The sequence below is a fragment of the Falco peregrinus genome, chromosome 19, assembly GCF_023634155.1.
Source record: "Falco peregrinus isolate bFalPer1 chromosome 19, bFalPer1.pri, whole genome shotgun sequence".
Taxonomy (NCBI): domain Eukaryota; kingdom Metazoa; phylum Chordata; class Aves; order Falconiformes; family Falconidae; genus Falco; species Falco peregrinus.
Window position 1 is genome coordinate 2,535,757 of NC_073740.1, and position 13,595 is coordinate 2,549,351.

A 13,595-nucleotide genomic window follows, 5' to 3' on the forward strand; every position below is an offset into this window, starting at 1 on the left:
CTCCGGCCCCAGGCCCATTCCTGGCTTGGCTCCATCCCCTGGCCTGTTGTCCCAGCTGGGCCCTGTCCCCAGGCCTGTTCCCTGCTCAGCCCTGTTCCCGGACCCGTTCCTGGCTGAGCCTCATCCCTGGGCCCAGACCTGGCTGGCCCCATCCCTGGGCCTGTTCCCAGCTGGGCCCTGTCCACACACCCATTTCCAGCTGAGCCCCCTCCCCACGCCCGTTCCTGGCCTGGCCCCATCACTGAGCCTGTTCCCAGCTTGGCCCTGTCCCCAGCTGGTCACCATCCCCGGACCTGTTCCCTGCTCAGCCCTGTCTCCAGGCCCATTCCTGGGTGGGCCTCATCCCTGGGCCTGTTCCCAGCCCCATGGGCCATGGGGCCCTGGCTGCTCCCACCGAGCCTGTGCCCGGCAGAACACTTCTCCAGCCCACCCTGGGGTCATTTTTACCCTCCCCAGCTGCCCCGAGCCGGCAGGTTTGGGCCCACACCCCTGTGCATGGCAGCACGTGCTGCCCGCTGGGCCTTCATCCTGCACTGCTGCAGGGCCTGCGCTGTGCCGCCATACCAGCGCCGAGCCCCTGGCACCGCTGCAGAGGGGGATGCTCGTGCTGGGCCTTCCCCAGAGCACATGTCTTACCAAAAAAAAAAAAAAAAAAAAGGCAGCTTCCCCTGGGAGATGCAGTGATTCACGCCAAAGGCATCCCAGCTCATCACGAGGAGCACAGACCAGGACCAGGCTCGGGAGCGAGCAGCAGCGTTTGGGAACTGGGAACGCGAAATGCCCGCCTGCCAGCTGAGCAACTGGATAGTGAAACCCTGGGCCAAATCAAAAGCCAATTCCTGCTCCAGCGGGCAGTCAGGGAACAGCACAGGGAATCGAGCACGGTACTAATGAAAACTCAACTCCGCACCGAGCAGATGGGGCCTCTCCAGGCCTCGTTCCTGCCTGTGGCCTCCGAATTCAACCTCTCAGAGCTGGAAGCTGCTCTGAAATCCCATCGCTGCTCCCTGGGCCAGCAGCTTTCCAGTTTCTTAATTAAAACTGTCAAACACCGCTGCACAAGCCTCCCACTCAATCCCCCCCACCCGGGCTTGCCCATGGCCACCCTCCCTTGCAGCCCCTTGCGCTGCTGCCTCCCGGCAGGTGGGAGCTCTGCCCACCTGCATGGGTGGGCTGCAGGGTAACGGAGGGCTCCCAGCTGGCATCGCCGTTATTTCCTCTTGGGCTTCTCGCTGGCTGCCTGTGCTGCCATGTCACTCATCAGCTTTAATGAGCTGTTCCGAAACCCAGCATTTATGGCACAGGGGAGAAAATTCTGCTAAACGGCAGCAAGATGCCCATTTTCGCAGCTCCAGCCTCTGCATTTCGTGAGACTCAGGGCCGTGGGAGGGTAGACGTCAGCTCACTCCCCTGCGAGTGGGGGGGAAGATTCCCTCTGCCTGCAAGGAGTGGCTTTCTGGATGAGCAGAGGCTTCCCGAGCGCAGTGCCTTCCACTGCTCAGCCCTGCTGTGCCGCCCCGTCCAGCAAAGCAGCAGGTTGCAACAGTGGACCCGAAGCTGGACGAGCCTCAGCCTCCCTTCGGCTCAGGCTGGAAGGTGTGCGATGCCCCAGTCCATCCCCACCCCACAGCTGCAGGGAAGTGAGAAGCTCATGGTCACCAAAGGAACGTCGGGGGGGATGAAGGTGACACCCTGCAGCGGGCTCCTCGCCTCCCATCTGGGACCTCCCGCTGTCTATTGAAGGAGACGGCCTGGGCTGGACCCAGTGTCCCAGGCATGGTGGTGACACTGGGGCTCATGGCCAGCCGACCTCCAGGACAGGAAGGAAATGAGGGAACGGGCAGGTGTTCTTCCGCTGCAGCGGGACGGGACAGGGTATCGGTGCTGAGATCTTCCCGGGAGGAAGGCTCCACCCTGGGACCTTGGCTACCAGGGAGGGGAAGGTAGCAAAGCCAACATGGAGCAGAAAGTGTTTCACCAACAATAAGCCACAACTTTTATTAATTGATAGAAATAGTACAAATTTTAAATTTAGTTGCATTTTACTTTTCTCTGAAACACCAAAAAACGCTCCTCCCTCTGGCAGCTACATCGTCAACTCCTGCAGAGAGAGAAAGGCACGTTAGGAGCCAGCCTTGCCGGCAGCACGGAGCCCTACAGCCCAGCCCCTGACACGCAGAGGAATCCAGCACCACGGCTGCAGGCGGGAGGCACATCCCGTCCCTCAGCTCATGCCCTACGTGCGGCAGCAGCCGCATGGGAACTACGTGCTGCACATCTCCCCCCAGGGACATCCCACCGGGAATGGTTCTCCCTCCTCCCCGGGCGCCAGGCCCACCTGGCCAGGCACTCACCATTATAGCGTTTACAATATCGTTACTGTTGTTCTTCAGGGCACGGACTGCCTTTGCTCGGGACACGTTCGCCTGTGACATCACCAGCTCAATGTCTTTCACCTCGACGCCAGTTTCGTCAACCTAAAGGAGACAGAACCCAGGGTTCACGCCAGCCCGACCACGGTTTGTTCCGTGCCTGGCAGAGGGAAATGGGATTGTCTGGACTGGGGCAGCTCCTGCTCAGGCCACGCAGACAGAAGCTGGGAGGCAAGGCCGGGTACTGCCCAGGCCTGGGGACAGTCCCCTGGCAGTGCCTGGGACCAGATCCCCCCAGGGAAGGACCCTGTGCTCTCCTTTTCCCATCATGGTGAAGACACGGATGGAGGAAAGAAAACCATGGGTCTTAACACAAACTCTGGAGGCTTTGCAGCCGGCTCAGCCCCACGGTGAAGTGCCCAGCCCTGCAGAACCAGGCTGGGGAAGGCGTACCTCCTCTTCCTCGCTCTCCTCCTGCACGGTGGGAGTCTGTGTGTTTTCTTGGATGTTTGAAACAGTTTCTCCTTGCACTTTGAACTTTTCGGCAGCTGCCAGCTGGGCTTGCTGGGACAGGTCTTCGATCTGGAGGAGGAAAAGGTGTGAGTGAGGCTGGCCTCGTGCAAAGCAGGATGCCAGCATGCAGGCTCGGCGTGCCGCAGCTGTGCTCCCCACCCTGCAGCAGTGCCAGCACATCAAACAGCTGTGCCGAACAACGCAGCTGGGAAGCTGGCCCTCAACGCGCACCCCCCGGTCTGCCCACATCCCTCTGGAGTGGCACAGAGCAGCTGCTGCAAACACGGATTAACGCAGCTGCCAGACACTCTGCAGTCAGCTCACCTTCGCTTCACCAAAGACTATGTAGGTGTCTGATGCTGGGCTCTTGTATACGTCTGGCTTTGTGATGACGAAGAGGATGTTCTTAGATTTCCGGATGGTGACTCTGGTTACTCCTGTCACCTGGCGAAGGCCCAGTTTAGACATTGCCTGAAAAACATGAGAGAAAAGTAAGCGAGGGAAAGAAGTTACTGAGACAGCCCAGCCTGTGTAAAGATGCATCCACTCATCTGCTCTCCAGAGACCCGGGTCCAACGATCGGTGTGCTCTTGCAAATGAAAATGTGCATTTGACTGCTGTGGAGGAGAAGCAATCCCAGGCTTTTAGCCTGACAATGCAGTGGGAGCCCGGGAGGGAACTCTCCCAGGACTGGCAGGATCTGTAGCACAGCCCTGAGCCCCTCCAGACACGGAATTTTGCCCACAGATGGGGTCTCCCCCTGCCCAGGGGCCTGATGAGGGCAGAAAGTCATACAAAGCTCTCGGCTCCCCAATGCCCAGCTGCTACTGTACGGGGCGGGAGGGGAGGAGCAGCAGGTGGGGCAAAGGCCCCAGCACTCGAGGATACCGTGCCAGACCCTGAGGCAAACCCCAGCCACCCACGGGCAGGCTGTTCACCATGTACAGGTTTGGTCCAGCCACCACCCCACCTCACCTTCCGTGCTTTCTTTTCGCTCCGGCTCTGTTTTGCTTTGCTGACAGGTTCTTCATCTATTTCAGCTGCTGCTGCAAGCTGCAAGGATAGAAAACAAGAGGAATCCGTGACAACCCCGAGGTGGTGATGGACAGCACCAGCAGGGATCCTGCTCTGCTGCTGCTGCTGGGTGCAGGGACGTGGCCAGCGTGTGCCGCCTGCCCTACCTGTGCCTGCTGCGTCGTGGCCTGTGTAGAGTCTTGCTCTTCGAGCTCTGGTACGGATTCATCACTGTCAGACTCTGTTCCAGACCCTACAGAAACAAACACACGTGTCTCTTTCCAGCTCAGGTAGGTCCAGGGGACACAGCAAGATCAAAGAACTGCACTGCTCCAGTGCAGCCCTTGTTGCTGGGGGTTCTGAGTGCTGACACCATTTCCAGCCCGTACGGTCAAGCAGGATCAGGTGGAAGGAGTGCTCTCTGCAACCCCAAATGCCATCAGCAGCAGGGAGCACAAAAGCCTGTTCTGAGCATGCTCACCATGGTGGAAGGGCTGCCAGAGCACCGCAGATGCCTGGACACTGCCTCCGGAATGCTGAGGCCCCAGGAGACAGCCCCAGCCGCTCCCCCCAGTTTGAGGCACCGTGGTGGGCCGGCGTGGCAGCGCGGCTGGAGGAGGAGCACAGGGCAGCGCTCCTCAGGCCTGGCACTGACTGGGACTCCCTCGGTTTCCCTCTGTTCAGGCAGTGGTGAAGCTGGAGTTACAGGAGCTCAGACACACAGCATGGAACTGAGACTCGAATCCCCGAGTCCTTGGGCCTTCTGCACCTTTCCGTGACTTTGCTAGATGAGGCGATTTGCAATTACCTCGAAAATCCCCACCAGGGAACAGCATCTTTGGACGCTCAGGTTGGCCTCTGTGCCAGGTCCTGAACGCTGCTGGAGCCGGGGAGGCTCAGAGGGCTGCCAGCTCCTGTGCCACTGCCGCAGTGCCACCATTAGCTTGTGAACCATCGTACAGCCGTGTCCGACCACGCAGGAGTGAACAAAGCACAGCCGGGTGTCTCCAGCCTTAGAGGAGGCCAGAGGGTGACCACGATGTCCTCTCATGCAGCTGTTACCTGAATTCAGTCCTGTTTCCTTCTCTGGAAAGGGCCTCTGTGCCCATGGCCGTGCAGAGCACGCAGGAGCCCCCGACAAAGCTCTCTGCAGACTGTCGGTGTGTGCCTGGGGGCCCCCAACAGTTCAGCCAGGCGAAGGACTTTCCCCAGTGTGTGGGGACAGGCCCATTTTGGCACTGGCAGTGCCCGTAGCTCCCCTTTGCTAGCAGACAGACACAGGGAACACCACGGTGGATGGCAGACAGCCCCCCCAGGGTACAGGCACGTGGCAGCTCTTCCCAGAGCCTCCGTGTGAAGCCAGCTCAGGCAACAATCGCAGCACCCATGCCTCAAGCCACACCGTGCTCCGTGCCTGAAAACACGCATTAGTGACACTGACTCGCTGGCACTGGACCATGCCGAGCCCTGACCTGCCCGATCCCGCGGCCACGGGGCATCTCCCTTCCCCATTCCCCGGCTCACCGGCTGCTCGGGCAGGTTCAGCCCGGTCTGGCACGGTTCAGGCCTGCCTCCACCGCGGCACCTCCACAGACTATTCGTCTAGAGCAACACGCCAAGCGCCCCATCTACGGGTTAGTATCTGGTGGGCAGCCAGTGACACTCCATGCACACGGCAAACCGAGGTGGCAAATACCCTTGTCATTCCTCAGGACAGGCTGCTTAGCCGGAGGAGCAGGGGCCTCAGCGGGGGCCACGGCTGCTCGGGGAGAGAAGTCCACCAGGATGGGCTGCACCGGCGGCTTGGCAGCGGGCAGCTCGGGGGGGATCAGAGGCGGCAGGTCATCGTCATCGACGGCAGAGCTGACAGGGGCTGGGGCCTTCGAGGGGGGCTTGGATGGGGGTGGGCGGGGGGGATGGCTTGGTGACTTTCCCAGGAGGGGTCTGCTTCTTTGCAGGGGGAGCGCTCGGCGCAGAAGAGGCAGGCGAGGGGAGGTTACCTGCCGGGGCAGAGCCAGGAGGGCTGCCCTCTGGCTTCTGGGGAGCAGGGCCTGCACAACTGGCTGATGGCTTTGGGGGGGCACCAGGAAGCCCTGGGGCTGGGGCAGCCGTGCCTGGAGTGGGAGCTGGCATGCTGGGTGCCAGGGCTGCTGGGGGGGCAGCTGGAGCTGGTGGGGCTGCAGGAGATGATGGGGCTGCAGCAGGGCGCTTGGGAGGCGCTTTGGCTGCAGCTGGGGCTGGTGGAGCCGCTGGCACTGGAGCAGCAGGGGCAGAGGGAGCATGTGGAGCAGGGCCAGGGCTGCTCTTCAGAGGCTTTTTAGCTGCAGGGGGAGCAGCTGGAGATGCAGGAGCTGGTGTGGCAGGGGCCGAGGGAGCAGCAACAGGGCTCTTGGGAGCTGCTTTGGCTGCAGGAGGAGCAGCTGGAGCTGGTGGAGATGCAGGAGCTGGTGTGGCAGGGGCCGAGGGAGCAGCAACAGGGCTCTTGGGAGCCACACCAGAGCTCTTGGGAGGCTTTTTGGCTGCAGGGGGGGCACCTGGAGCTGGTGGAGAAGCAGAAGCTGGTGTGGCAGGGGCCGAGGGAGCAGCAACAGGGCCCTTGGGAGCCGCTTTGGCTGTGGAGGGCACAGCTGGAGCTGGGGGAGATGCAGGAGCTGAGGGAGCAGCAACAGGGCTCTTGGGAGCTGCTTTGGCTGCAGGAGGGGCAGCTGGAGCTGGGGGAGATGCAGGAGCTGGTGTGGCAGGGGCCGAGGGAGCAGCAACAGGGCTCTTGGGAGCTGCTTTGGCTGCAGGAGGGGCAGCTGGAGCTGGGGGAGATGCAGGAGCTGGTGTGGCAGGGGCCGAGGGAGCAGCAACAGGGCTCTTGGGAGCTGCTTTGGCTGCAGGAGCAGCTGGAGCTGGTGGAGAAGCAGAAGCTGGTGTGGCAGGAGCTGAGGGAGCAGCAACTGGGCTCTTGGGAGCCGCTTTGGCTGCAGGAGCAGCTGGTGGAGATGCAGGAGCTGAGGGAGCAGCAACAGGGCTCTTGGGAGCCACTTTGGCTGCAGGAGCAGCTGGTGGAGATGCAGGAGCTGGTGTGGCAGGGGCCGAAGGAGCAGCAACAGGGCTCTTGGGAGCTGCTTTGGCTGCAGGAGGAGCATCTGGAGCTGGTGGAGATGCAGGAGCTGGTGTGGCAGGGGCCGAGGGAGCAGCAACAGGGCTCTTGGGAGCTGCTTTGGCTGCGGGAGGGGTGGCAGGAGCTGCTAGGGCTGCCACTGCTGGGGTGACAGGTGGGGAGCTGGCAGGGACAGAAGGAGCAGAAGGGGCAGTGACCGGGCTCAGAGAAGCCACTTTGACTGCAGGAAGAATGGATGGAGCTTCCACCACCGGTGTGACAGGCAGGGAGCTGGCAGAGGGGGCAGGTGTGGTGGGAGGTGACCTCGCTGCAGGAGGGGCAGCTGAAGTTGGCATAGCAGGGACAGAAGGTGTAGATGGGGAAGCAACCAGGCTCACGGGAGCCACTTTGGCTGCAGGAGGGGTGGATGGAGCTGCCACCACCGGTGTGACAGGCAGGGAGCTGGCAGAGGGGTCAGATGTGGCAGTGACAGGGCTCACAGGTGGCAATTTGGCCGCAGAAGGGGCAGCCGGAGCTGGTGGAGCTGGTGTGGCAGGGGCAGAAGGAGCTGACAGGGCAGTGACTGGGCTCATGGGAGCCACTCTGGTTGCAGGAGGGGTGACCAGAGCTGCCATCGCTGGTGTGACAGGTGGGGAGCTGGAAGGGGCTGAGGGGGCAGCAGGCACAGGAGCTACCGGTGGGGAGACAGGACTCACTGGAGCTGCTTTAGCCAAAGCAGCCATGGCTGCTGCCACTGGTGGCCCTGGGGGAGATGGGGCAGCTCCCAGAGAGGGTTTTGACAAGGCAGGAGCGATGGGAACGGCCACAGCGGCAGGCGCTGCCTGAGGGTCCGGGCCCTCAGGAGGTGTCCTCGCCATGGAGGGAGGGACTGGCTCTCCCAGAGCTGCAGGGGCAGCAGCCGGGGCCACTGGGACAGGGTCCACAGGACAGGTCTGGGCAAGAGAAGGAGCAACTGGAACCAGTGGAGAGACTGGAGCACCAGGGGTCAGGCCCTGCAGGGCAACAGCATTACTCCCAGGAGACATCACAGCTGGCACAAGAGGGGCAGCGGGTGACAACGGGGCCAGGGCCACGGGGGCAGCCAGGAAGCCAGGAGGAGAGATGGCACTGGTCAGGGCTTGGCACTGGGGAGGAGCTGGGGGGGGCAGGGGAGAGCTGGGGGCTGGGGCTCGGGGAGAGGCCGAGGCAGAAGCCAGCAGGGTGGAGGCAGGGCTGCCAGGAGACACTGGTACTGCTGGGGCAGCCAAGACAGGGCACGGAGGGGCTGCTGTGGGAAGAGGGGGAGAGCCCGGGCTCTGGGGACAAGCTGCAGCCTCGGGAGGCGCGGCAGGAGCAGGCAGGAAAGTGGGGGACGCTGGTGGGGGAGATGGTGTCAGGGGAAGGGAAGGGGGCAGGAGGAGAGCAGCCGGGGCTGCCCCGGGGGCCAGGGAAGCGGCGGGGGCTGCTGTGGGGGCAGGGAGAGGGGCCTGGGCTGCAGCTCCCGTGGGGCTCACGGGGACGGCAGCTTTCACAGGAGAAGTGAGAGCTGTGGGGGGAGAGCCAGGGCTCATGGCAGGGGCGAGGGGGGGCCACCGTCACTGCGGCAGGAGCAGCGGCCAGAGCAGGCAACACTGGGGCTGGGAGTCCCGGAGACACTGGGCTAACTGGGGCAGGCCCTGGAGATCCTGGGGCTGCAAAACCCATTGGGGACTGCGGAGCTGGAGGAGGGGAGGTGGTAACTGGGACCTGCAGAGCTGGGACAGGGAGCTGGGGGGGAAGAGAAAACACGGGGATCGCTGCTGCTGGGACCACAGGTGGGGAAACGGGGGCTGGGGGCCCAGCAGGGACAGGCAGAGTCGCGGCAGGGCTGGGCGGCTCCGCTGGGAGAGCCTGGCCAGCGGGGCCCGGAGATGGAGTCAGAGGTGGGGAATGAGCAGCATGAAGAACAGCTAAAGGAGAGAAACAGAGTGAACCCGTGAGAGCAGGGAGAGAGGGAGGGGAGGCCAGCAGAAGGCAGCGTGCCCAGCACAGCCGGCCCCGTCCTGGCCCTGGCCTACCCCAGCCTTCGTGCCTGGCCTCTAGGGCAGCAGAGGAACGTCTGCCCGACCCACCAACCCAGTGCAGACCGGGGCGTTCATCCACTTCTAGAAACCGGCACCAATTCTAGAGAGCGCCGTGCCAGCATAAGCCAGCTGATGGGCACAAGTGACAAATGAAAAAAACCCGCTGCTGGGATCAGCACTGCCACCCCAGGCTTCCCTCTTTAGAGGGAACCCTGGCACGGCACGGGGTGGCACCTGAAACGCCAGGAAGCCCCAGCAGGCCAGGGGCCAGGCTTTGCTGCCAGCTCTACCCTTGGCTCTTCCCTACCCAAAGGGGCTGCCACCACCTCCATGCAGCTCCGGAGGCCTGGCCAGAGCCCCAGCGCTGCTCCCGAGTCTGGGAAATGGCATCCCGGGCTGGCAGGAGCAGGGAGGGCAACAAGGACCCACCCGAGGATAGGAAGGAAAAGTCAAATTGAACACACTGGCATGCATAACTGCTCCAGGAGCGCACTGGCAGCAGGCAGCCCCCTCCCTCCAGCCCCAGTGTGACACAGGCAGCCCCTCCTGGCAGGCACACGCCCTTCAGGGACGAGGACACCAAGACACAGGGGAGCGGTGTGGCTCAACCGCACTGAGGGGACAGGACCCCGAGTCCTGACTCCCACGCAGTGACCTGCGCTCCCCTGTGCAAGCTGTTAGGGTTAATGTAACTGCAACCACCCAGAACAGCAAACTCTGGTTAATGTGGCACACGAGGTGTTAACGAGGAGGGTCCTGAGTACCTGGTGCTGCGACAGGAGCAGTGACAGGGGCTGCGGGAGGAAGGGCAGCTGGAGCTGAGGTGAGAACAACAGTTTGTTAAGGCAAGTCCCGCTGAGGGAGGGCACTTGCCATCCAGCTCCCCCAGCACGTGCCTGCCTCCAGCCAGCGCTGGGAGCCCGGCGAGAGCCCGGCGTTCCCGAACGCCAGCTCAGGATCAGAGGGAACCGCTCAGGGGAAAGGGCTGTGAGAGCCAGGGAGAGCAGCGCTTGTCCGACCAGCGTAACCGGCACCACTGCCAGTCGGGAGAGCAGAACCGGCCCAGCCACACACCCGCCCCTCAGCAGCTCCAGCCCTGTGCACGGCACCAACCCCGAACACGAAGGCAGCGTGTCCCGGCAGGTCCGCTGGCAGGGACAGCGAGGGGAGCGCTGCCAGGCCAGCTGCCAAGGAGAAGCCACCGACAGCTGCGGAGCCCAAACCACAGTCAGGTTTGCAGAGACCTCAGCACATCGAGGGAACGACAGATCTCCTCCTGCTTCCGCACGGGGCACCGGCTCACCGCTGCAGCCGCATCCAGCTCTGCACAGGTCACCCGCTGACCTGCGACAGGGGTTCTGCCAGCGATTCCATTGCCCCACCTCTCCCATGCTGCAATTAGGGCTAACCACAGACTCAAGTCCTTGCCTCCCTACCGTGCAAAGCAGCAACATGTGCGTGGAACTCACAGCAGCCTCCTCTGTGGGCAACATCCCTTTCTCTGTCCAAGAACAGCGGCCTGGCCCTGAAAGATGATTCCAACGCCCCATTTCCCCCGCCTACCCTGAAATGTGGGATGGTGGGAGGAGGCGGGAACCTGCCTGGAGCTGAGCAGCTACTCAATGAGTGCCAGACATCAGTGCCTCGTGCCAACGGGTGCCAGGACACTTCCTGCTCCAGAGAACTTACTGGCGCCTCAAAAAGGAGAAACAAACCCTGCCAAGAGCTGAGCTGGTCCCAAGACCTTTACAGAACAGGCTACTCAGACAACACCCTTTTCTGGAAAGCTCATTTATCCCTGCCAGCTCCTCCTGTTCCTTTTCCAACTCCACCAACACCTCACCAGCACCGTTTGAGGACATTCCTGTGATAAGCACAATATTTCAATTCACCACTTCTGCACTGACAGCCCTGCCTCACAGGATTGTCAAGAAGCACATATAATTTTTAAGGGATGCTTCAAACAAGCAGGCTGCAGAGCCTTCCGCGGTCTGGCTGCCCACATCCCAAAGCCAAACCCCCTCTACTGCTGGATTAGAGACTGCTGCGCCCAATCTCACAAGCTTTCCATGGAGCAGCCAACCTCCAAAGAATAAGACTAATGTCAAAGGAAACTGCTTGCGACTCCCACCCACGGGGTGATCTGCGCCAGCACCCCCAGCTCCTCTTGTGCTGCCGGATCTCAGAACAGCCGGCTGAGTAGAGGCAAGGCAGATGTGACAGCCGTCGCACCCACACACCCCCTCCACCTGCAGACCTACCTAACGGTCCCCCCGCAGCTGCTCCAGCCTCTGCAGCTGCCCGTGTTGCTGCCCCAGGGCTGGAGAACAGGTCCTGCATTTCCTGCTCAGCACAAGCTGCCCACTGCCGGCTTCTACTGACCTCTGTCTCCTCCATGAAGCTGTCAGTCACTCAAGGGTAGCAGTGCTCAAGAGGAGAAAACATGCCAGTTGTTGCCCGAGACCATGAGAAAAGCCATTCCGGGAAGGGGGGACACGCTGCTAAGTGCCCCCACGCAAGAATCCCAGCTACGCCTGGAGAGAGACCAAAAGTACAGCAGCTCCCCAGGACCCGAAACCGCAGCTGTCACACTGACAGCTGTCATTCAGCCGCACTGGGCACGGGGGGCCGTCTCCTCCCAGGGGCCTTTCTGCCAGCACCTCCCGACCGGAGGGAAGGTCCCACTTCCCTCGTGTTCCCCAAATCCAAGGCGCCCTTTGGACAGACTCCATCCACCACCGTGCCCCACGTGGTTCCCCCAAGCTGGGTGACAACGCCTGGTCACATATTCCCATGGCCTGGAGCAGACGCAGGAAACCTGGGCAGAGCATTTGCACCGCAGCACCTGGGACACCATCAAGGCAGCTGGGCAGCACAACAGGCAGCGCGGGCTGGGCACCACCTCCTGCCCCACGGCGGGCACAGGAGCCCGCGCTCCCCCGCCTGCGTGTTTCTGAGCTGCCCCAAATCCCTGGGCCGCCCCCGCCACCAGCACAGCAACACTCCCCGGCCGCACTGTGATTCCAACATGGAGCCATGCGTCACCTTCCCAGACCCGACCGGTTCCAGTGTGCAAAGGGATTATTAACGTTTGTAGGCATCTCTGAACGTCCCAGTCACCACGCGGCTGCACCTCAACCCAGCTCCGGCCGCCCTCCTCCCACTTGCACTGCTCCAACACCCAAATCCGTATGGGAACATACGAGCAAGGTACAGAGCGTGCCGATACAGCGCTCTCCCTGATAGTTTGGGACACGAGGGCCCACAAATAACGTGACTTTAGCAATACCGATGTGTTTTGGGGTAAGAAGCTACAGAAGGAACACCATTTCCTTCGGCCCACGGCACAACGATGCAGAAGCTGAGAAAGACCCTCAGGCCTTGGTGCAGCCCCCAGCACCCCTGGGGTAACACGGAGCAGAGCACCTGCTGCCACCGGGTCCTCGCCCCCCGAGGACCCCCAGCCCTGGCTCCGCCGCTCCCGTGTCACCCAAGAACCCACCGGGCAGGGGTGAAACACACCAGCGTCCGACCTTCCCCTTTAAAAGCGACTGGGGGCCCGGGGGCCGCAGGGCCGTTCCCCCCCCGTAGCACGTTTCGCCCCCTCCCCGAAGTCGCGACACCCCCCGCCCCCGCCTCCGCCTCACCTGTCTCAGCCTGCGGCTGCGGCAGCTCCTGCTCCGTGGCCGGGACGGTTTCTGTAGCTTCGCCAGGCATTTCTGGGGAGAGGGAGAACGCACCAGGCCCGGGCTCGCCGGGGCTCCGGACAGCCCCAGGGCGGCTGCCGGTCCCTGGCCCTTCCCACAGCCACCCGCCAGCCGCTGCCTGGGGCACTGAACGCCTCCCGGTACCGGCAGGTCAGGAGGGACGGCTCAGCTGCCCGCTCGGTCCCGGACACCCCGGGCCCAACGGGCCCCGAGCGCCGAACAGCACGGGCCGAGCCCGGTCCCACCCGGGGCTGCCAACGGTGCTTCCCCCGCCGGGCTGCGGAGCCGGTCTCCCCCGGGGGCCCGGCCCGCCACCCCGGCCGCCTCTCCCCTCTCCCCAGAGCGGGCGGCTCCTTCCCGGTGCGCGGCGCCGTCCCCGCCGGCCTTCCCGGCGCGACCATGGCCCCAGCGGCGGCTTCGGCCGGGCCCGCCGCCGCCCTCCCGCCCCCCTCCCGGCCCGGCCGCGGCCCGCGAGCAGCAGGCAGCCCCGGCAGCAGCCCCGACCCCGGGTGGCGGCGGATGGCGGCGGATAACAGCGGCGGGACTCACTGTGCGGGGAGCAGGGCCCAAGATGGCGGCGGAAAGAGACAGAGCGGCTGGAGGCACCACTTCCGGGAGGACGAGCACTTCCGGGGCAAGGGGCAGCGGCCCGGCAGCCCGCCCCGCCCGGAAGGCCGCGCTCCACCGTTCCGGGCCCTGGCCGGGCCGGGCCCTGGGGGTGTGGGACTGGAACCTCCCGGATGCTGACAGGGAACCCCCGGGTGCCAGCAAGGACCCCTGGCTGTGGGGCAGGGACCCTGTGGGTGCCAGCAAGGACCCCCGGTTGTAGGGCAGGGAC

General features: G+C 63.4%; 1 protein-coding gene and 1 long non-coding RNA gene across 2 annotated transcripts; one reads left to right on the plus strand and one right to left on the minus strand.

Moving 5' to 3' along the window:
• Positions 1 to 1,972: 1,972 nt before the first annotated feature.
• Positions 1,973 to 13,453, minus strand: NACA (nascent polypeptide associated complex subunit alpha). The gene is made up of 8 exons (XM_013297874.2): positions 13,307 to 13,453; positions 12,698 to 12,769; positions 4,067 to 4,152; positions 3,861 to 3,938; positions 3,210 to 3,356; positions 2,826 to 2,954; positions 2,355 to 2,477; positions 1,973 to 2,101 (listed from the first exon to the last, which is right to left on the minus strand). Exons 2-8 carry the CDS (start codon positions 12,765 to 12,767, stop codon positions 2,087 to 2,089), a joined length of 648 nt encoding a protein of 215 aa, XP_013153328.2. The 5' UTR covers positions 12,768 to 12,769; positions 13,307 to 13,453; the 3' UTR covers positions 1,973 to 2,086.
• LOC129782878 (uncharacterized) lies at positions 6,678 to 7,069 on the plus strand. Its single transcript, XR_008744997.1, has 3 exons — positions 6,678 to 6,816; positions 6,901 to 6,967; positions 7,040 to 7,069. It is a non-coding gene; the product is annotated as an uncharacterized LOC129782878 (long non-coding RNA).
• Positions 13,454 to 13,595: the final 142 nt, after the last annotated feature.

Bases quoted from the DNA above. Each gene is read 5' to 3' on its own strand.
- NACA (XM_013297874.2), bottom strand. From the start codon at position 12,767: ATGCCTGGCGAAGCTACAGAAACCGTCCCGGCCACGGAGCAGGAGCTG. The intron at 3,939-4,066 runs GTAGGGCAGGCG...CTATCCTTGCAG, and splicing joins CCACGACGCAGCAGGCACAG to CTTGCAGCAGCAGCTGAAAT. The intron at 2,478-2,825 runs GTACGCCTTCCC...TGTCTCCTTTAG, and splicing joins AGGAGAGCGAGGAAGAGGAG to GTTGACGAAACTGGCGTCGA.